This window comes from Lupinus angustifolius, chromosome LG11, assembly GCF_001865875.1.
Source record: "Lupinus angustifolius cultivar Tanjil chromosome LG11, LupAngTanjil_v1.0, whole genome shotgun sequence".
Taxonomy (NCBI): domain Eukaryota; kingdom Viridiplantae; phylum Streptophyta; class Magnoliopsida; order Fabales; family Fabaceae; genus Lupinus; species Lupinus angustifolius.
The window spans coordinates 23320187-23342255 of record NC_032019.1 but is presented as its reverse complement, the minus strand read 5'-3'; the positions used below and the strand labels follow the sequence as shown (position 1 = coordinate 23342255).

At 32.1% G+C, this 22069-nt stretch overlaps 1 protein-coding gene across 4 annotated transcripts in view; it reads left to right on the top strand.

Moving 5' to 3' along the window:
- The window catches only part of LOC109360618 (nuclear pore complex protein NUP160), a 31561-nt gene extending 28937 nt beyond the window's left edge, over positions 1 to 2624 (top strand). Inside the window, exons 25-28 of one of the 4 annotated variants that reach the window (XR_002109192.1) lie at positions 311 to 451; positions 1589 to 1762; positions 1849 to 1961; positions 2084 to 2624. Coding sequence is in view for 2 of the 4 variants with exons in the window: in XM_019605641.1 (XP_019461186.1) it covers positions 311 to 451; positions 1589 to 1762; positions 1849 to 1890 (357 nt within the window). In the remaining 2 variants the exon portion in view is untranslated. Of the gene's footprint in view, positions 1 to 310; positions 452 to 1588; positions 1763 to 1848; positions 1962 to 2080 lie in introns of all 4 variants that reach the window. The other 3 variants (XR_002109193.1, XM_019605641.1, XM_019605642.1) reach the window with 3 other exon arrangements.

Here is a 22069-nt window from a genome sequence, read left to right as displayed (position 1 = left end):
ATTGCTAAATCTAAGTTCTTTCACTTCAAATGGGCCTCCTTTAATAGTTGTGTGGAAAGGATTTGATGAACATTGAGCTTGAATCAGCCTCATAAAATCAATCACACTCGCCTGATCTCTTATGTCCCTTTCATGGCTGTCTCTCAATTAGAAGTTTGGAGGATTGGCTGCACCCACCCCTTACCAAACTGGACAATCTGGGCTGGTACACCTTGCATTGCTCTACACAATGTACCTTATTTCTTTAATCATGTAACCTTGGTTACTATAATATAGGATCTTGTATGATATTGTTTACATGGCTTGACAGGAGGGTCAAAGGGAAAGGATGTGGGGAATGACTGGCCGGGAGTCAAATCCGGCATCCTTATTTCAGCTTTATGTTAACTATGGTCGATATGCAGAAGCTACTCATCTTTTGCTTGAGAGCATAGAATCATTTGCTTCAACGGTAAATTATTTTGTTTTACTATTTTTTATAGGCAAGATTTTGACGGGGAGGGAGAAATTGTGCAGCTACCAGGGTTTGAAACCAGATGCTCACACTTTATATACTACTGCTCTACCAACTAAGCTATCTCAGGGACATTATTTTTTACTATTATGGATGGAACTTAATGCAGTTGCTCATTCTGATATTTGTATGTTCAGCTGGTGTGATTGGCTAGAGTGATTATTTTTATAACCTGATTTTCCTAGGAACATTGGTTGTATGCCTCTACCACCTTGTATATATTTTACACTGTAGAAGATTGTCTAAGCCTTGTCATTTGATTTTGTGAAACTTTAACAGCCATCTATCGATCGACCCATAGTTTAAGTTGGTTACGTTTGCACTATGCTGGCCATTATTGTTTTATGGACCTCACAAGGGTAGGCTGTAGAATGCTTTACAATTGTACCAATACATAATGGATAATTAGCAAGGGTGACAATGATGCATCCTTTAGCCAGTTAACCATGTAGGGAAAATTAGAAAATGATTGTGGCTTAAAAAAATTATAAGAATTCAGTCAACTGTTCTTATTTTTAAGAGATTAATATCTGTGATGTCAATAAAAAAGGGCGGCCCAATGCCGAGGCTCGGACTTAGTGGGGTATGAGGAGGATAGATGTACGCAACCTTACCCTTGCAAGCGGAGAGACTATTTCCAGGATTTAAGTTTAAACCCATGACCTCATGGTCACTAAGCAACAACTTTACCGTTGTGCCAAGCTCACCCTCTAACATCTATGTTGTCAATGTAAAATGTAAAAGTATTCAGTTTAATTATGTTATTTATGATGTTTTCTTAAGATCATTAGTTTTAATTCTGGTCAACAGAAGGAAATTATGAAGTTAGAGGATACTAGCAACTTGCCAAGAATATTGTATGAGGTGAAATTATAGTAATTATAGGTTGAGTATGTTGTGAGATTGCAGCATTAGATATACATGTCAAAAATCATGTCATAGGGATATTTCATGATATTATAATATGATGTGGTAAGTAGTAAGTTTATATATTTTGCATGTTCTGCATGCATGATGCAGCAAAAGTTATATCTGTTTTTGTATTCAAGACTGGCTAATATCAAGCTTCTACAGAGATCAGCAGATATAATTAGAAGGAAAAGACCATTTGCTGTTTGGTTCCCATACACAACAATTGAGCGTCTACTGTACCAACTTGAGGAATTAATCAAATTGGGTCACATGGTAGATCAATGTAACAAGCTGAAAAAGATGTTGCATAGTTCTTTACAAAATCATCTGAAGACGGTAGGCTTAACGAATACTTTGTAAATTTTATTTTTTCTGCTCTTGGCATGGATTTTCATGTAACTCTATTTCTCTGTGCTTTTCAGTTGAAGGTGGACTCAGATGATGCAATTTCTGTTTCTTCTTGATTGCATCTTAAAACTGGTTACTAAAGGCTGTTACTGGTAGATATACAAGTAAGTATAATCATTCTGCTTTTGTAATGCTTCCCAAACATGACTACCTGTGTTAACATGCTTGTCTTTTTTGTTAATGCCCCAGCCAGTTGTTTCTTTAGTTTTTTTCTTTCCAATAGTTATGGTTTGTGGTTTGTTCCAGTAGGTGTTGATCTCTCTGTTGAACAGCATAATATCCAATGTGAAGTGCTAGACACATAATGTTAAAATTGTGGTGGAAGAGCCATGGTCAAACTAAATCCCCCTCTTACCACAGAAACAACAAAACTAATCGAATCCCAGCTGCCAGCCGCCTCGACTTCTCAGGAATAGAAGGTGTACTTGTAGTGTGTCCATGGAAATTTGTCTAAAAATTGTATGTGCATTATCTACAGGAAGATATGTTTTATGGCTAGATTGGGCACAGTACAGTACAGTTCAACTGATTGCAGGGAAATTTTGATTATATGATGATTTTTGTATGAATATGCGTCCCATTCCACCCGAGTCCCGGGGCTGGCTTAATGGGTTTAAGGATTAAAAATAGAAGGTTTTTAGTTTTTGAAGTTCTCAATTTTAAAGTTATGTGAAAATGAACTCATAAATATCTAAATCAATGTATGGATAGTCAAATGGAGAATTTTGACAATGCCGGTATTTTTTTATTGAGGGGTTTGTATTAACACGAATGAGGTAATTTAAAATAACATCCTGAGGTGTCATTATTGAAATCCGGGTAGTTTTGATGTCTCTCCCAACATCGATTGTGTAGAGAACTAAAAACCAGTATCATTGGAACATCAATGGCTGTCTTTACAGTCTTCACAACTGTCATTGCCATAAAGATCTAATAACTTTATGTGCCATAACAGTTTTTCATGGGCTAAGTGAGAAATATATAAGTGATTTTGACACTACATCTTCACCCAAAACCTTAAGGTATTGGATTTATGAGTCATCAACTTGTATGCTTTTTAACTCATACATCTACACAATATAGAATTTATCTTTTACACATGGAATACTCAACATCTTCCTCTCAACTGTGAGGTACTCCCTTTCGAGTATATTGGATACACTAGAGTTCAGCTCTCTATTTACTTGTATCACCGTTGGCTTAGGAAAACTTTCCACATAAGGATGCCACCTAGATCTATTGACCACTTGTCGTTTAAATACTCGATTGACTTGTTGAACGATTGACTCTGATAGAACTTGTTGGAAGATCTTCCTCTATAAGCTATAATATTTTTCAATGAGCTAAGTGAAATAAACATATAAGTGAGTTTGACACCGCATTTTGATATAAAACCTTAAGGCATTAGGTCTATGTGTCCATCCAATTATATCTTATTTAACTAATCTATTTCTACATATGAGACTTATCCTTCACACTTAGAATTCGTGGTCTATTATTTAACTTCCATCGTCAGATCCATAAACTCCATCGAGATATTCTCACCTCAATCATGATGGTCATGGAGTAAGGAAACAGTTGAAACTCACCGATGACTGAAGGGGAGGCAGTGGTTAGGTGTCCATGGTGGCAACAAAGGCAGTATTGCAGAAATCAAGAATACATGTTAGTTAGTCATGGAGTATTTCAGTTTTAAAGATAAGGGCGGTGTCAAGAGTGCCTTGGGACACCGGTTAAGTAGTACAAAGAATAATGATCACAATTCCTTTTGTTTTGATGTTTTTTCTTTCCAATTGGTTCTAATTAATCCTCACAAAACATTATTAAGGGGCATTTAGGCGATTTATAGGTGTAATTTTTATATCTCAAAATTTTCCTTCTCTTTATCCATTTTTTTACAACCAAATTGGATAGAAGCACACGGTACACAACTTTTGGATAAAAGGTATCAAAATATTTCATCCATTTATGCTCATCAATTATACTATAATTGAATGTATACGCATATGCTACACAACTTAGCACAAGAACTCTTCAATACTTGGATTGGACGGAGACAAAAACTCATTTAACTTTGATATAAGCAAATTCTCAAGTAAGTATATGTAAAGACTAAATATTCAATCTCAAACAATAAGAATATAGGTTAATCAATATGAGAGTGTTTGTAAACATACTAGTTATATTAAGAGGTGGAGGATGACAAGATTAGGCCATTTCTAAACTCTTTTTTTACTAATATATTTACGACACCTAAAGATGTTTCTAAAATATAGATAATTTATGTATTTTTGTTGAAATGTTTTATCCTATTAGGATTTGAGGAGTCTCTCAACTATCTCTTAACCGTGGGAAAAATTGGCGGGAATAGGTAAGACAAACGCATTTTAGTTGATTGATTGAGTCGTCTTATCTTAATTCTTCTAGTTTTTATAGTTATTATAGATACACGATTACACAATAGAAAGAAAGATGAATTTGTAGTAGATGATATGATGAGTTATATTTAATTGAATTTTTCTACTCTAACTCAATCACTGATGAGTTTAAATATTTAAAGAAATGAGAAGAATACTTTAAATGAATATACTTTTTCTTTTAAATTATTATGTTATTTTGATATGTGTATATATATCTTTCTATTTATTGTTACCTAAACGTTTGTTTAATTAAGATCTTCCACTAATTAACATTTCTTCCACTAATTAACAAAATAACATAATTTAGGGTATGATTCTATGTTTGTCCTAATAGTCGTTGTGTTTTCTCATTCCGGTTAATGTTTTTTTTTACTATAATCTAGAATTTCTCCTATAAACTCATCATCTTTCTCACCCATCATAAATTTTTTATAATAAACTAAAAAATTATTCCCAAATCCAAAATATTGAATCCAATCTACCTCCTACCTCCATTAAAACGAACATTATTTTTGCCTCTATCCTATTTTATAATTTCTTTGATGAATCTACGTTTGGTTCGGAGTTAGAGGTTCAACTTTGGTTATGGTGATAGAGGGATTTAGGTTTGTGGCGAAAATTTCATCATGGAATTGAAAAGATGTGATTTAAGTGATGGTGGCTAGAAGTGTCGTATGGAAATTGTAGATTTAGGATTGGTGTTTATGAATTTAACTGTGACTGAAAAGGGATAATTTTGAAGAAAAAAATAAAGCATCTACTAAAGGAAACATTTATTAAAAAGAAAGCATTTATTATCTTGAAATATTTTTTTGTTCTTAATTATACTTTCAATTTTATTTGTTAATAAAACTTGTCCTTACATAAGGTAATGATAAATTATCAGCAAAGACAATTTCTAACTCATGCTTGTTGTTTTAACTTCGGTCGTTAGAATTATTTATTTTATTTATATATATATATCAATATTAATACATTAGCTACTTTTAACTAAAAAATTTACATCATTTTCTTCTTAATCAAATTGTATTTTGATGGCGGTTTCCTGCCGATACAAATATTGTTAACCTGCATTGTTTTATTTATACTATTGTGAATTTGATTGTAAAGATTTTTTTCTTGACCTATTAGTAACTTAACAATATACTTATGCCAATTTCACCGGCTAGTAAAATTTAAGGGATAATTAAAAAGAAAAAATAGTTTATGATAAGTAAGACATAAAATTTAATGATGCTTTATACACTTTTACCTTTAAGAATTTCGAATAAAACTTTGAAATAAAGATAATTATAATTAAGCAAAAAATTAAAAGTGTGGACTATGGTGTTCAATACGCAAATGGACACTCTTGCATCATTTAATGTCTATTTTTGTTAAATATATTTGTAAGAATATCTTTGTACCTAATATTTAGCCTCATTTTCACACCCTCAATCGCATCCCCCAACTCACTTCTCGTCACACCATTTACCACTAGCCCACTTACACTATTGATGTAGTCATTCCTCCACAATCATCATGAGAGTAATTTTCTGTTTCATAATTTGTTTGCGTCATTCACTCTATATGTTATTACTTTAATTAGTCAAAAAATATTTAATTAATAAACTTTTAATTTAAATATATATTTTTCAATTAATCAAAACAAATTACGTGAAATGATACAAATTATGGGATTGCTCCCCTGCCATTACTCCTCACTCATCCAACTACTACCTCATCATTCCATCAATTTACTTTTATGCAAAAACTAAAGATTTTATTTCCATCCATAACCTACCTTCACTATCAAAACAAAATCATTGGTAGATAAAAAATGGTTATGGTGGGGAAGTAGTGGTATCAAAACCAAAAGAAAAATAACATGCATACTTTTTTTATTTTATATGTCTATTGTATAGATTGATCTTGTAAATGTTTATATGCTTTGTATTTAGAGTCTTTCATTTAGAAAGAACTAAATATAAGAAAAGATAATTTAATGAAAAACCAATCATTTTTGTATAAAATTATAAGCCTTCTTCAACCTGAAATGAAAAAGCACACAAGTGTAAATGATTAATGTCTCTGCTACTTCTATGCTATAATTCCATAGAATTAGACATTATCTAAAAGAGTTTTAAATCATCTGAACATATAAAAGCGGAAGCAAAAAGGATCGAGTTACCTTATGTTATTGTTGTATTTTCTAGCATGCTTCAGATTGTGACTTCGTCTAATGATTTTGAGGTTCTTCTAAGCTCTCACTCTCACTCTCACCCTTAGATGGTGTTGGTCTTTTGAATGTGTAAGTAAGCTTAGGGACCCCAAAATGTTTGAGTTAATTGCCACATAATCATCAATAGACAATATTACAATTAATGGTAATTGATTGATTCCAACATTAAATGTACGTTATATTTGGTAGAAAACATTTTGCTTAAATGAACCATATTAATGGAGAGATTATTTCCATTGATATCATAATTAATATAGAAATACTCTTACATTCTACCACTTGGTCCATATAACGAAATATTCAACATAAAAGAAATAAAATGTATGAATTATGGTGATAAGTTCTCTATGAGCGAGTATTATCTTCCATGTATTACAATATATTAAGTCTTTACTAATAGTCTTTATTCTTTAGTGAATAAACCATATGTTTATTTGGGTCAACGCAAACGATATTTCTCAATAAATTAAAATGAAAGTGCACAACTATATGATAAAATATCTAACTGAATGAGAGTTTATTGAAAGATAATATACTCATACAACAAAAGATTACATCACAGAACCAAGTCTCATGTTTTCTACATGATCCTTGAATTTCTTTGGTGGCATGCCTTTAATCAAAGGATCAACAATCATCAAAGCAGTGCTAATATTTTGGATGACCAATTTACCATCTTTAACATGTTCTCTTATGGCTAGATACTTAATGTCGATGTGCTTGCTTCAACTTCCACTTTTGTTATTATTAGCCATACAAATAGTTGTTGAATTGTTATAGTATAACTTTAGTGGCCTAGAAATAGAGTCAACAACTCTAAGCTCAGATATGAAATTCTTCCACCAAACACCATGAGATATAGCTTCAAAACACGATACAAACTCAGCCTCCATTATGGAAGTAGCAATCAATGTCTGCTTGAAGTTGCTCCAAGACACGGCTCCACCAACTAGCATAAAAGCGTATCCTGAAGTGGATTTTCTTGAATCCATATAGTCAGCCAAGTCATCATCAGAGTAGCCAACCACCTCAATTTCACCGGTTTGTCTGAACATAAGCATGGAGTTCTTTGTTCCTTGAAGGTATCTCATAACCTTCTTTGCAGCTTTCCAATGGTCAAGACCTGAGTTACTCTGATATCTACCCAATACTCCAACAACATATGCAATGTTAGGTTTGGTACAAACCTGAACATACATAAGGCTTCCTACAATGGAAGCATATGGAGTATCCTTCATTTGTTCCCATCCAAGGTCATTCTTTGGATATTGATCCAAAATGAATTTGTCACCCTTCACAATAGGTGCTACACTTGGTGAACAATCTTTCATCTGAAATCTCTCTAGAACTTTGTTGATATAGGTCCTTTGAGACAAACCCAAAATACCTTGTGATATTTCCCTATGGATCTTAATTTCAATGACATAAGATGACTCACCCATATCTTTCATACTAAAGTTCTTTGAAAGAAATTGGTTCACCTCATATAGCATTCTGTTATCATTAGTTGCTAACAAAATATCATTCACGTATAAAAGAAGGAAACATATCTTACTCCCACTAATCTTTTGGTATATACATTGATCCATGATGTTCTCTTGAAAACTAAATGAAGTGACGACATCATGGAACTTTAAATACCATTGGTGGGGGCTTGTTTCAAACCGTAAATAGATTTATTGAGTTTGCAGACTAAATGCTCACCATCTCTTGAGGAGAATCCTTCAGGTTGGTTCATGTAGATCTTCTTCGTTAGATCTCCGTTAAGGAAGCCCGTTTTCACATCCATTTAATATAGCTCAAAATCAAAGTGAGCTATTAATGCCATAATCGTGCGAAGATAATCTTTCTTTGATAGTGTAATCGATTCCTTCTCTTTGAGCAAACCCTTTGGCTACAAGTTTTCCTTTATGTCTCTCAATGTTGCCTTGTGAGTCTTTATTTGTTTTAAAACCCCATTTACACCCAACGAGATCCCAGACTTTATTAGTTTCCATAGAGTTCATCTCCTCAATTACGGCCTTGTGCCATAAGTTAGATTCTTTAGAACTTATAGCTTGTGAAAACATTTCAGGATCATTCTCGACTCCAAAGTTGCCTTCCATTTCTTAATGTTGCACCATTTCCTTGAGGAACGTGTTATTCAACCAGTTGCTCAATTGGTTGTTCAACATTATCTTAATTAACAACTTGATCTAAAGGATCAATACCATTTATTTGTGGAACTTCAATAATTGGTTGTCTTACATACATTTGAATTTGAAGTATATGCATGACAATCAATCTATCACTTAAACTAGAAGGTTGAGCTTCATTGTGATCCAATGCAAAGACTAAGTCATGCAGCTGGTCACTCCCACTAATCAAGTTATCCTCAATAAATTTTGTATTTCTTGATTACACAATCCTAGTATTGTGAGCCGGACAATAGAACTTATAAACCTTGGACTTTTCGGCATATCCAATGATATAGTCACTAATAGTCCTACGATATAGTTTCTTTTCTTGTGGATTATAGATTCTAACCTCAAACGAGCATCCTCAAACACGTATATGTCGCAAACTAGGTTTCCAACCTTTGAATAACTCAAAAGGCGTCTTTAAAACAACCTTGGTTGGAACTCGATTCAATATATACACAACCGTCTTTAGTACTTCAGTCAATAAGAATTGAGGAAGTTTTCTGTTACTCCTCATACTTCTCACCATGTCCATTAAAGTTTGGTTTATTCATTCTGATACACCATTCTGGTCCAGAGTACTAGGCATAATGTATTCGACAACAATCCCATGTTCTTGACGAAACTTCGCAAATGAACCACATGTTTGCCCATTCTCAGTGTATCTTCCATAATACTTACCACCTTTATATGATCTTTCTATTTTAAGTTGTTTACCATATTATTTCTCTACTTCAACCTTGAAAAGTTTAAAGGCGTCTAAAGCTTCATCTTTAGAACGAAGTAAATAGAGATACATAAATCATGAGAAATCATCTATGAAACTGATAAAATATTTTGGATTTACTTGTATCTATATCAGGACAACAAATATCTATATGTATGATCTCCAAAAAATCAATACTCATCTTTGCACCCTTTTTAGACTTGTTGGTTTGCTTTCCCTTAATGCAATTCACACAAGTCTCAAAATCATAAAAATCAAGAGCACTAAGTAATCCTTCATTGACTAACCTTTTTATTCTAAAAAGGAGATATTTCACAATCTTCGGTGCCACAATAAAGAGGATTTTTTGTTCATAACAAAACGATTTGACCCAACAGTAACATTCATGGAGTTATAAGCAACATTATTTTGTAATGTAATTGAATAAAGACCATTAGACAATATACAATGACCACTAACTTCGGATTTATTAAATAATATAAAACCATTATCTGAATATTAAAATCCATAACCATTGGACACAAGTATTGAAACTGAAATTAAATTCCTCAAAAAACTAGGAACGTAAAATAAAGCCACTGCTTAACACCAAATTGTATGAACCAATAGCCTTCACAAGTGAGCTCATTCTCCCTCCTGAATGGATGAAATGCTCATTTCCCACTGACTTCCGAAGGTTTTGCATACCCTGCAAGGTATTCGAGACATGGATTGTAGAACTAGAGCCAATCCACTAAGTATTATGACCAACATTTATGAGATTAGATTCATAATATATAAACGAAAGTTGCATACCTTTCTTGTCAAGCCAAAATTTGAACTTAGAACATTCTTTCTTCATGTGTCATTTTTTTTCTTGCAAAAGAAACACATTGACTCTTTCTTAATGTCCATTTTGATAGAGATCTTGCCTTTGGCACAATCTTTCTTTTTCCTTTCAGAGAAGCTCGGGTTCACTTTTCCACCCACTTCAATAGCCAACCTTCCCTCTTCTTAAACACACATGGTCAAAAGTTCTTTAATTGACCATTTATCTTATGTGTGATATAAGAAATCTTAAAGGACCATACTGTTGGAGTAGAGTGCACAAAATGAAGTGAACCAGAAAGGTTTCTGACATATCAACTTCCAAGGCCTTCAATTGAGCCACAATATCCTTCATGCACATGATATGATCACACACCTCCCAAAACGGCAAGCTTCACGGATGAGAATTCCATGATAAGGATATTTTTCAAAGCCTTGTCTGAAGTGACAAATTGTTCGTCTATTGCTTTTATTAAGAGACGAACATTGTCATACTGCTCAATAGAACCCCTAATCACAATAGATACTTTGGTTGTTCTGAACATAACGCAGACGCGATTAGATCGCTCCCACTTTTCACAGAGATCAACCTTTTCTAGGGTACTCACCTCGGTGATTGCAGGTGGTTCTAGCTTTCTTATGACATAATCAATATCTATCCATCCCAAATGAATGAGAACTCTTTCCTTCCAGGCCTTAAAATTGTTACCCTGAGTTCGGGAACATCAACTTTCACATCAGAGAAACTAACAGGTTGACTAACTACAAATTAAATTAAAAAGAAATGAACAACATTCTTAATAATTTTGTTTTGAAGAAAATAACTATATCATGTTTTACCAATGTAAATCATGTTTCCAATGAATATAGAGACATAAAACTTGCTTGTGGGCTAAAGTTCTAATTCTATTATATTCATGCAATGATGATAAAACTATCAAAGTATGTTCCGTTTCCTAATACCTTTGGGTTGATTAGGAAATATAATTTGATATTTTATCCTAATTAAATATACAAAATTTAATAAAATATCTTGTGAGATGAATTTTATTAGACCATGTATAATCAATCATATTAGTATTTTATGTGACTAACACAATAATTTTTTTTTTAATAATTAAAGATGATGTTGCTACTCTTTAACCAAAAAAATATATATAATAGCAAGACATTGAGACTAACACATAAAAAACATTCATATAGTATGTGCAAAACTACAATAATAATGATATTCATAAGTCAAAGAAATCATTATCAACCATCCAACACATAACAATACAATTAAAAAATATTCATAAACTAATATGACTTTAAATTAGATATTTCTTTTTTTTGTCAACAATCCACAATCATATAATTTAGAAGATAGACCAAAAATACAATATTTTTGCCTTATAGATTCTTTTCTTACTCCAATGGAAATTAAGAGACTTAAGATAAGGTTAAGATTGCAGACAAAAAGTAATACTAGCATTTTTTGTGTGATTGGACAATTGGAATGTCATGTTACAAAAGCATATATATATTAAGACCAATATTTTATTCATTCAAAAATAGAGTCAATATTTCATTCTTTCATAATTATTGCCCTTTTGGTTTAACACATGAAAAAACTTTCTCCTCTAATGAATAACCAAAAATTTATAAACAACATAAATCAAACTGATAAAATTTATAAACAAGGCAGAAGTAAATCATTGATTATGCTCTGATATCAAATGATAGAATTAGATATCATGTAAAAGAATTCTAAATCTTGCGAACACGTAAAAGTGGAAGCAAAAAGGATCGAGTTACCTCCCGACATTGTTGCGTTTTCTAGCAAGCTTCGGACTACGACTCCGGCTAGTTATTTCGAGGTTTTTCTAAGCCCTCGTTCTCACCCTTAGATGGTGTTGGTAAACTTAGGGACCCCAAAACATTTGAATTAATAGTCACATAACCATTAATTACCAATATTACAATGAATGATAATTGATTGATTCCAACAATTAAATGTACGATATATAAAACCGGTTTGCTTAATAGACCATATTCATGGAGAGATTATTTTCATTAATATTCTTACATAATTGTCTATATTTCCAAAATGCTCTCATTGATTAAAACCTTACTTTTGGAAAAGAACTACACTTTTCTAAAAGGCAATTTCTCTAATACAGCACCTTAAATTATCCACTTTTAAATCATGCAATTTTTGTTTTGGTTTTCTGTGATGATGTATATAAACGATAACTCATAATCATGACATTTTTCTCTAATACAAGTATTCATAGATTTTGAACTCTAACATATATTATATGATCCTATGCCTTATATACTTTTGAAGCAATCTAAACTTCTAGGTAATACTAGAGAAAGTCTTCACAAACTTCACAAACTTCTCAAACTAACAAAAAAGGACCCAAGAAAATATGAGGAAGTAAACCTTTGATTATTCTTGTTGCAGACATCGTCAATAGAACAAAACAAACACCAATTGTAGTACTTGACAATGGATGCTAATGACAAAACAAACGTGGGGAAGAAGGTATTTGTTTCTAGAACTAGAATCTAATTTGTTAAGTAATTGATAAAAATGGTTATTGGGATTAAAACCAAAAGGGAAATGGGTGGAAACCAAAATGGTGGAGACCAAAATGGTGGAAAATAAAATGGAAAGATAGTTGGGTAGGCAAAATTAGTGGTGAATTTTCTCTACCTTGTATTTCAAATGTTTTATATGTCAAAGGATTAAAACATAACTTGTTGAACATCAGTTAATTATACGACAATGGTGTTTGCATATCATTCTCTAAAAATGCATGCTCAGTAATTGATAAAAATGATAAAAAAAGAATTACAACAGATAGAGAAAACAATTTTTATAAGATTATTTGGTTTGACCTTTTTATACAAAGAGTTACATGTTTTTTGAGCAAAAATGATGAAAGGTAGTTTTCGAATAAAAAGTAAGGACACAAGCATAAAACATATATCTAACTTGAAAATGTCTTACCTCCTAAGAGGATTGCCTGCCATTTCCTTTTAAAATTGATATTTGATGTTATGCTTGTCTAAAAGGAAAGCATAAGAAATCTAGTTTTAATTCTAAATTTGAAATTTTAACTTCTATAGACCATTACAACTTCTACACATAGATTTCTTTGGTCCAATTAGCATAGCCAGACTTTCTGGAATGAGATATGGATTTGCAATCATGGATGATTACTCATGATTCACATGAGTTATGTTTCTTACTCATAAACATGAAACTTTTAAGAACTTCTAAGTGTTCTGCAGAAAAGTTAAAATATGCAAGGTTTCTATTCTTCATTTGTGCCATTACAAGTGATCATGAAGGTAAATTTGAGAATGAAAAATTTACGAAATTTTGTGAAGATAATGAAATCTCTCACAATTTCTCAATCACAAAAAACTTCTCAACAAAATGGACTTATGTAAAGAAAGAACAAATCACTTCAAGAGATGTGTAGGTTAATGTTGAATGAAAATGATCTACCTGAATATTTCTGGCTGAAGCTATAAACATAGCATGTTACTTGCAAAACATAATTTTGGTAAGACCTTTCATAAACAAAACTTCATATGAATTGTAGAAGGGTACACAATCAAATATTTATTGCCTTCGGATATAGATGCTACATCTTCAATACAAGGGATCATCTTGGAATTTCAATAGGTTACTTACAAATATCAAAATTAAGGCATTTTTCTTATCCATATTAAGTTTAATGATTCATTAAAGACTGGTAAAGAATTATCAGATCTAGAAGATCCTATTATAGTAATTGACCTCAAGGCTACAGAAAATGGCATGATAGGCAAGTAAAAGAAAGAAGTCTATGCAGAACAACAAATTCCGACTCGTCTGAGAAATCAGTGACAAAAGAGATTTAAATTTTAAGATATATCATCTAGAAGATCTCATAATTGGGGATCCTTCTAAAGGAGTGAAATCTGGATTAGCAAATACAAACATCAATAACAAGACAATTATATCAGAATATATATGAGCTAAAGAAAACTAATGAAGTTCTGCTTGATGAACGATGGATATTTGCCATGCAAGAGGGACTTAATTAAATGAAGTCAAATGATTGCATAGTCTCTAGTTCCAAAACCACAAGGCAAATCCATCATAGGAACAAGATGAGTTTGAGAAATAGACTTAATGAACACGATAATGTTATGAGAGCTCAGGATACAATCAACAAGAAGGTATTGATTTTACTGAAACTTTTGCAACTATAGCTTGAATAGAAGCTATTAGAATTCTCATGGCCTATGTTATGCAACACAAAATCACATTTTTGAAAAAGGATATTATGTAAAATGTGCTTTTATAAATGGTGAAATTGGAAAAGTTTATGTTAGACAACCTCCCGATTTAGTATATTCTAAAAAAAACTTCAAGTTTTCAAAATCAAAAAGGCTCTTTATCGTCTAAAACAACCTCAATAGCTTGGCATAAAAGTCAAATTTACTAGAGAAAATTAGATACAAGTCTTTTTAAAAGAACTTTCTTAAATGATTTTATTATTCTACAAGTATACGTAGATGATATCATTTTTTATGCTTCTAATAATAGTCATTGCCAAAAATGCTCTAAACTTATGTGGAGTAAATTTGAGATTAGATAACTTGGAGAAGTAAAGTTCTTTCGTGAAGGCATCTTCATATATCAACAAAAGTATAGCAAGAAGATTATCAAGAAGTACAAAATGGAAAATTCTAAGTCTATGAGTACTCCCATGAATCCACATTTTTTTAAACAAACATGAGGAAGGTAAAAAGGTTAATCGAACTAATTATAAAGACATGATAAGATATCTTTTGTACTTAATTGGTACTAGAGCTAACAAGCAATTCAATGTTTGTCTATGTGCCATATTTTAAGAAGATCTTATAACGAATATTGGTTTGTTTTAAGAGAAAGCCAAATATTTCATGTTAGTTGGTTTATGTGATGATGGCTTTGCTAGAGATACAATTGAAAGAAAAAGTACCAATGATGGGTGTGACTTTGTTGAATCTAGTATGCTATCTTGGTCAAGTATAGGCAAAGCACAATTATTCTATCAATTGTTGAAGTTGTGTATGTTAGCTGCTCCAAGTTGTTGTTCACAATTGCTTTCTATAAAATATAAATTAGAAGAGTATTCTACTTTTTAGAATAATGTTTCTCCTTGATTTGATAATAAAAAATTCCTTCAACAATGGAGGGCTAAGCATATAGATAGTAAATATCATCATATTAGAGACTATGTAAAAAAAAAATTTGAATTAAATTTTGTGAACACTGATTTTTCGGCAAATATTTAAAAAGAAAAAACTCATGTGAAGAAAGAGTTTTATTTATGAAAAGAAATTTAAATATACATATTATACATGAATGATTCTTAAGCATTTATGTGTCTTCAAACTATGCTTTACTTTTAATCATTTTCAGTTCTCTAAGACATTATGTCTTATGACGTTGCAAAAAGCATTGTGTGCTCAAAACCGAGACATGTATACATTGCTTAGACGTCCTTATAATCATCCTATTGTGTAAGTCTTTTCATCTCAACTTTTAGACTCTTACTCTTCCCTTCTAAACCTCTAGCCCTAAGGTTTCTTAGAACCATTCTCAACAGACAAAAAATGGGATCAAGGAGTATAGTGAAGAATCTAGCAAAACACTCAAAAATGCATGTGAAGGAAGTCAACAAGGTTCTACCTCAGAGAATCCCAAATTTCCAGGACCTACGAAGCATGGATATTGACATCGAACTGATCACAAGAAGAGTTGGGTGGTTACCCACATTTGAAGTCTAGGAAATGACATATTTGAAGCTAGTACAAGACTTTTGGAAGAAGTATGTGTCGCGACTCGAGTTTTGGTTGGAAGACCGGCTCTGTGACTTAGGGAGAGGTGAACACGATTTCTACCTCTCCCAATTGATTTGGAGTCGCCACTACGAAAACAACCTCAATAGCTTGGCATAAAAGTCAAATTTACTAGAGAAAATTAGATACTATTCTTTTCAAAAGAACTTTCTTAAATGATTTCATTATTCAATAAGTATATGTAGATGATATCATTTTTTATGCTTCTAATAATAGTCATTGCCAAATTTACAAAAGTATAGCAAGAAGATTATCAAGAAGTACAAAATGGAAAATTCTAAGTCTATGAGTACTCCCATGAATCCACATTTTTTAAACAAACATGAGGAAGGTAAAAAGGTTAATCGAACTAATTATAAAGACATGATAAGATATCTTTTGTACTTAATTGGTACTAGAGCTAACATGCAATTCAATGTTTGTCTATGTGCCATATTTTAAGAAGATCTTATAACGAATATTGGTTTGTTTTAAGAGAAAGCCAAATATTTCATGTTAGCTGGTTTATGTGATGATGGCTTTGCTAGAGATACAATTGAGAGAAAAAGTACCAATGATGGATGTGACTTTGTTGAATCTAGTATGCTATCTTGGTCAAGTATAGGCAAAGCACAATTATTCTATCAATTGTTGAAGTTGTGTATGTTGCTGCTCCAAGTTGTTGTTCACAATTGCTTTCTATAAAATATAAATTAGAAGAGTATTCTAATTTTTAGAATAATGTTTCTCCTTGATGTGATAATATTAGTGCTGCTAGTTTATCTAAAAAATTCCTTCAACAATGGAGGGTAAGCATATAGATAGTAAATATCATCATATTAGAGACTATGTAAAAATGTTTTTTTTGAATTAAATTTTGTGAATACTGATTTTTCGGCAAATATTTAAAAAGAAAAAACTCATGTGAAGAAAGAGTTTTATTTATGAAAAGAAATTTAAATATACATATTATACATGAATGATTCTTAAGCATTTATGTGTCTTCAAACTATGCTTTACTTTTAATCATTTTCAGTTCTCTAAGACATTATGTCTTATGACGTTGCAAAAAGCATTGTGTGCTCAAAACCGAGACATGTATACATTGCTTAGACGTCCTTATAATCATCCTATTGTGTAAGTCTTTTCATCTCAACTTTTAGACTCTTACTCTTCCCTTCTAAACCTCTAGCCCTACGGTTTTATAGAACCTTTCTCAACAGACAAAAAATGGGATCAAGGAGTATAGTGAAGAATCTAGCAAAACACTCAATAATGCATGTGAAGGAAGTCAACAAGGTTCTACCTCAGAGAATCCCAAATTTGCAGGACCTACGAAGCATGGATATTGACATCGAACCGATCACAAGAAGAGTTGGGTGGTTACCCACATTTGAAGTCTAGGAAATGACATATTTGAAGCTAGTACAAGACTTTTGGAAGAAGTATGTGTCGCGACTCGAGTTTTGGTTGGAAGACTGGCTCTGTGACTTAGGGAGAGGTGAACACGATTTCTACCTCTCCCAATTGATTTAGAGTCGTCACTACGTTTTTTGTGGTTAAAACGTAAAAAACTCTCTTTATGCCTGAATTCGGATAATTATGTTCTTTAAACAGAAATCCTGAGCTCCGGAGTCGATTACGAATCAGAGAATGTATTAGTACTTCGTCTGTCCGTATTAAAACGGTACCCTTGCTAATCACATGCACCTTTATTCCCTTAAAAATTGTTTATTTAAAATACAATTATTAAACAAAATATTTTATTTTGTATTCTTGTGTCTGACAATAGTTTATCTTGCTCCTACGTATCCCTATGTGTAATAGGGAAATCAAGACTACATAGTTCTAGTTTAAAAATTTAATGATGAATTTGATCGATGGTTCTCATCACAGAAATATTCTTTATAATTTTATGAGATATGAGTTAATAGCAAAAGGACAACACAGGTCGTAGACCGACTTTCCACCTTTTGGGTGGAAAGGAAGATACAATACGAGTCGTAGACCGGATTATTAAACTCTGTTTACAAATATTTAAAAGATGTTTAATTTTTTAAATAGATAATTATAAATAATTAGAAGATGTTTAATTTTTTAACAGATAATTATAAATAATTTATTTTTAGAAAGATGAGAATGATAGCAAAGAGACAATACTGATCATAGACTAACTTTCCACTTCTTAGAGGTGATGATGTTAAGGGTTACACCAACACCACCACCAACGATAATAAGCTTACTAATATGCTCAAACCCCTTATAGTATTCAAGAATCTTATTCATAATTAAAGTGGCACCTTTGGTCATTGCTATTTGGAAAAGCTGGCTGGAGTTTAAGTTCAGAGATTTAAAATGCGGTCCGCATTGTGGATTGCGGCCGCAACAAAACAAATGCGACCGACACGATATTGGCAACGCATCACAATTGTGGTATGATTGAAATTCACCACAAAACCGCAACAAGACAGAATTGTAATAGAAAAATTGTTTTTCTTCCTTGTTCCATTTTTGCTTTCAAATCCAAGCAATAAACATCCAACTTTAATATCACACAACATTTCAAGACAAAATTTAGAAAAAGCAAAAGTAGATCTAGAGTAGAAAGAAATGAAAAGTAAGGACTGAGAAGTGAGGAGCCAGCAACGCTGACAATGATCCCTCAGTTGACTTGTCTATGTTCCCCATTCTTCCTGCATGTGTGTCATGGGTTGGCCATTGGTGGGTGCACTGCCTCTATTCGTGAAGGCTGAAGTTACCTCTGTTCATTTTTCTTATTATGCTTGAGAGTGAGAGAGGAGAGAAGACTTACAAGAGTCTTGAGAGAATAAGAGAGGAGATTTCATTTCATAGAATAAGAGAAGGTTAGATGAGTTTTTGATTGAATTGTCAGGATAAGACTTTAAGAGAATATTTTTTTTGCACATCGGAGAGAATAGAGATTGAGAAAATAAGGGAGGTTGAGAGGGGGGTTTTCATCTGGTAAATGGGGTTGAGAGGGGATTTGCATTTTGCATATGGGAGAGAAGAGATTGAAATAGGTAGAAATGGGCTCAATGATAATGATAGGATCACATGTCCTCTGGGACGGATGATCATTGTCCCAATGATAAATGAGCTCATGGCTGTAAAATTGTAGAAAATAAAATTATTTACAAATGTTTTATTAGAAAAATAATTGTATTTAAAAATATGTATATAGACATTGGGTAGTTTTTTAAATGGACAATATAATTTACTCTTCTAAATGAATGTAACTGATGATAATGATAATAAGAATTGCAATATGATGTTCTCTTCAATAATTCACTTTTTTAAAATATTTTCTTTTAATTAAAAATTATGTTATTTTTATTAAAACTTTATTTTAAATTATTAATTGTGATGAAAACAAAGTCAAATAATAAATAAAAAACCTATACAAAATGAATAATAATAATAATAGTTATAGTAATTATATATTATTTTTGCATTTTGTATGTACATTTACTAATTTCACAATACAGTGGTCGCAATTCGCATCACAATGACTGCATTGATCACAATCATAATAACCACTACCCAATCTTGAACACAATGCAATTTAAAATAGTGTTTAAGTTCAAATTGGCATATACACAGGAAGACGTGTTAGCCATGACCCTGTTGAATGGAATACTTCCTTCCAAAATTGCATCCTTTAGTTGGTACCAACTTTCAAGGATGGCCTTGTCGTGAGTCAACAACATCAAAGGTCCCAATGACCTATCATCACCATTGCAAGCAAAGTATTTGGTCACATGGGCCATGCTATGGAGCCTCTGCAAATGTGGAGGAGAACCATTTTCATCATCAATCACAGTACAATTAACAGTGTAATGATTTGTCAGGAGCCTTAGAATACGATCTGTAATTGTTGCTGCATCAAGGTTCTTGCATGAAAACTCCTCAGGAATGTCCTGAACCCAAAGGTGAACACCTCTTGAATTTCTCTGCTATCTTAAGCCTCTTTCACCTCATTTTCATTCCTCTCCTCAAGTGTATTCTCCTCCGAAGTAAAATAAAACACCCTTAATCTTTCTCTGTTGGTTTGCCAAGACTCTACTAGTTCCTTGATATTCAACGAAATTGGAACTAATAGAGGTGACATAAGGGTCACTAGAATAACAACCAAGTTATCCAATGGAGATATTTTACTTTTCACAATTTGCAAGCTGCTGATCACTAACATATATTCCAGTTGCAATTGTAATAACAAACAAAACAACAAAACCAACATTTATATATTTAGGACTTGTGACAAAAGTATATAACGGGAGATGGTATGTTGCTTTGCTGCCTCATGAACCTCCTCACTTTCATTGCATCTCATTATATCTATAGTAGTTTTGTTTCCTTCCCTTCTATCTTCCTTTCAACATTATGTTACATTTTTATAAACCCCTCACATTATCTCTTTTTGGGTTCCCTTCCATTTACCTCCATATGCAACCACCTTTCCTTAAAATCACACCTTACATATTATGACAAATAAGCATCCTAGGTAGGTTATTATTTTTCTTTATATTTTCAATAACAAAAAAGTGATTTCATGATAAATAAAAAGATAAAAATGTCATTATAGATTGAGTTTTATATGTTATTGTATGATACTTGTCTTTCCATTAATCGAGAAGATCTTTACTCTATTATGAGATTTCTTTCCCTCTATCTCTCACTCTTTTTGTTACCTTTTAACCGTTCCACTATCCCTTCTTTTCTTTTTATTTAATGTTTTAAAAAAACTGCACCTAATTGTCATTATGCTGCTAATAGTGTTAATAATAACTCAAAATTGGCCGAGTTTATTTACTAAGATATATACTCTAATACAATAAATAAAAAATATCACTAACCCAAAGGTTTTATGATTATAGGTTATGAATCAAATAGATAAAAGATGATGAAATTGGTTCTTGGACATCTAAAAATATGAATTTTTAAACATATTGTTTTTTAGAAAATTTTGTATTTTTTATATAGGCTGCATAAAATTGGATATTCACAGTATGTAGTTAGATAATGACACTATCGAGGAACAAGAAAATGTGTTTGCTAGTGAAGTCTGAGTCGGTTTGACGGTCATCTCCATATAGTTGCGAAGGGGAAATTTGTTGAGTTTTGGGCTCCCTTCCAATTAGAGAAAGACTCATTTTGTGTAATCTCACTTGTATCACTTAACCTAGTGGAATATTAGGACAAAGTGAGAGTGTTTAGTTTGGCAAGATTGAGAGGATAAAAGTGAAAGAGAAGAAAAGAGAAACTAATCACATTGGAATTCAAGGCAGTTGTTGAAAATGTGCATGTCAAGAGGAACACTTTGGAAAACTCTCCTTATATGTCATGGTTTTGATGAGGACAACTTGTGCTTATAAGAGCTTGAAGATCACCAACAAATCAACATGCTTAAGTCTTTAATTGGTACTAGGCTTAGACTAGAATCTAGTTTAAGTTGAGTCAAAGGCTTAGGTCACCTAATACATGTCTCATATGCATAAATCTTTTAAATCATTTCACCTTTGAGATATGTCATTCATAATATGTTCATGCATTACATAAATACATGTATATGTGCATTCTAGGCATAAACTAAGTGTTAAACATGTATGAACTAAGTGCATAACGTATTTGAGGTTTTATATTTAAAAATACACATGAAAAATGCTGTTAATCGATTAACGAATACTTTAATCGATTAACCCCACGACTTTGAAAAGTTGTTGCTACTAGAACACATTTAAAAATGTTGTTAATCGATTAAGGCACACGTTAATCGATTAATCTAACTGTTTGAAAAGTTGTTGAAACTGAAAACTTGAAAAACAGAACCAGTTAACGTTTTTTAACAACGTTAATCGATCAAGAGAGCTTTCAATCGATTAACTGGGCTTCAGAACTGATTCTTTATAAACTGCGTTTTCAGAATTGATCCCGTCCTCATCCTATCCTTATCCTCATCCACATTCTCATCCTCATCTTATCCTCATCCTG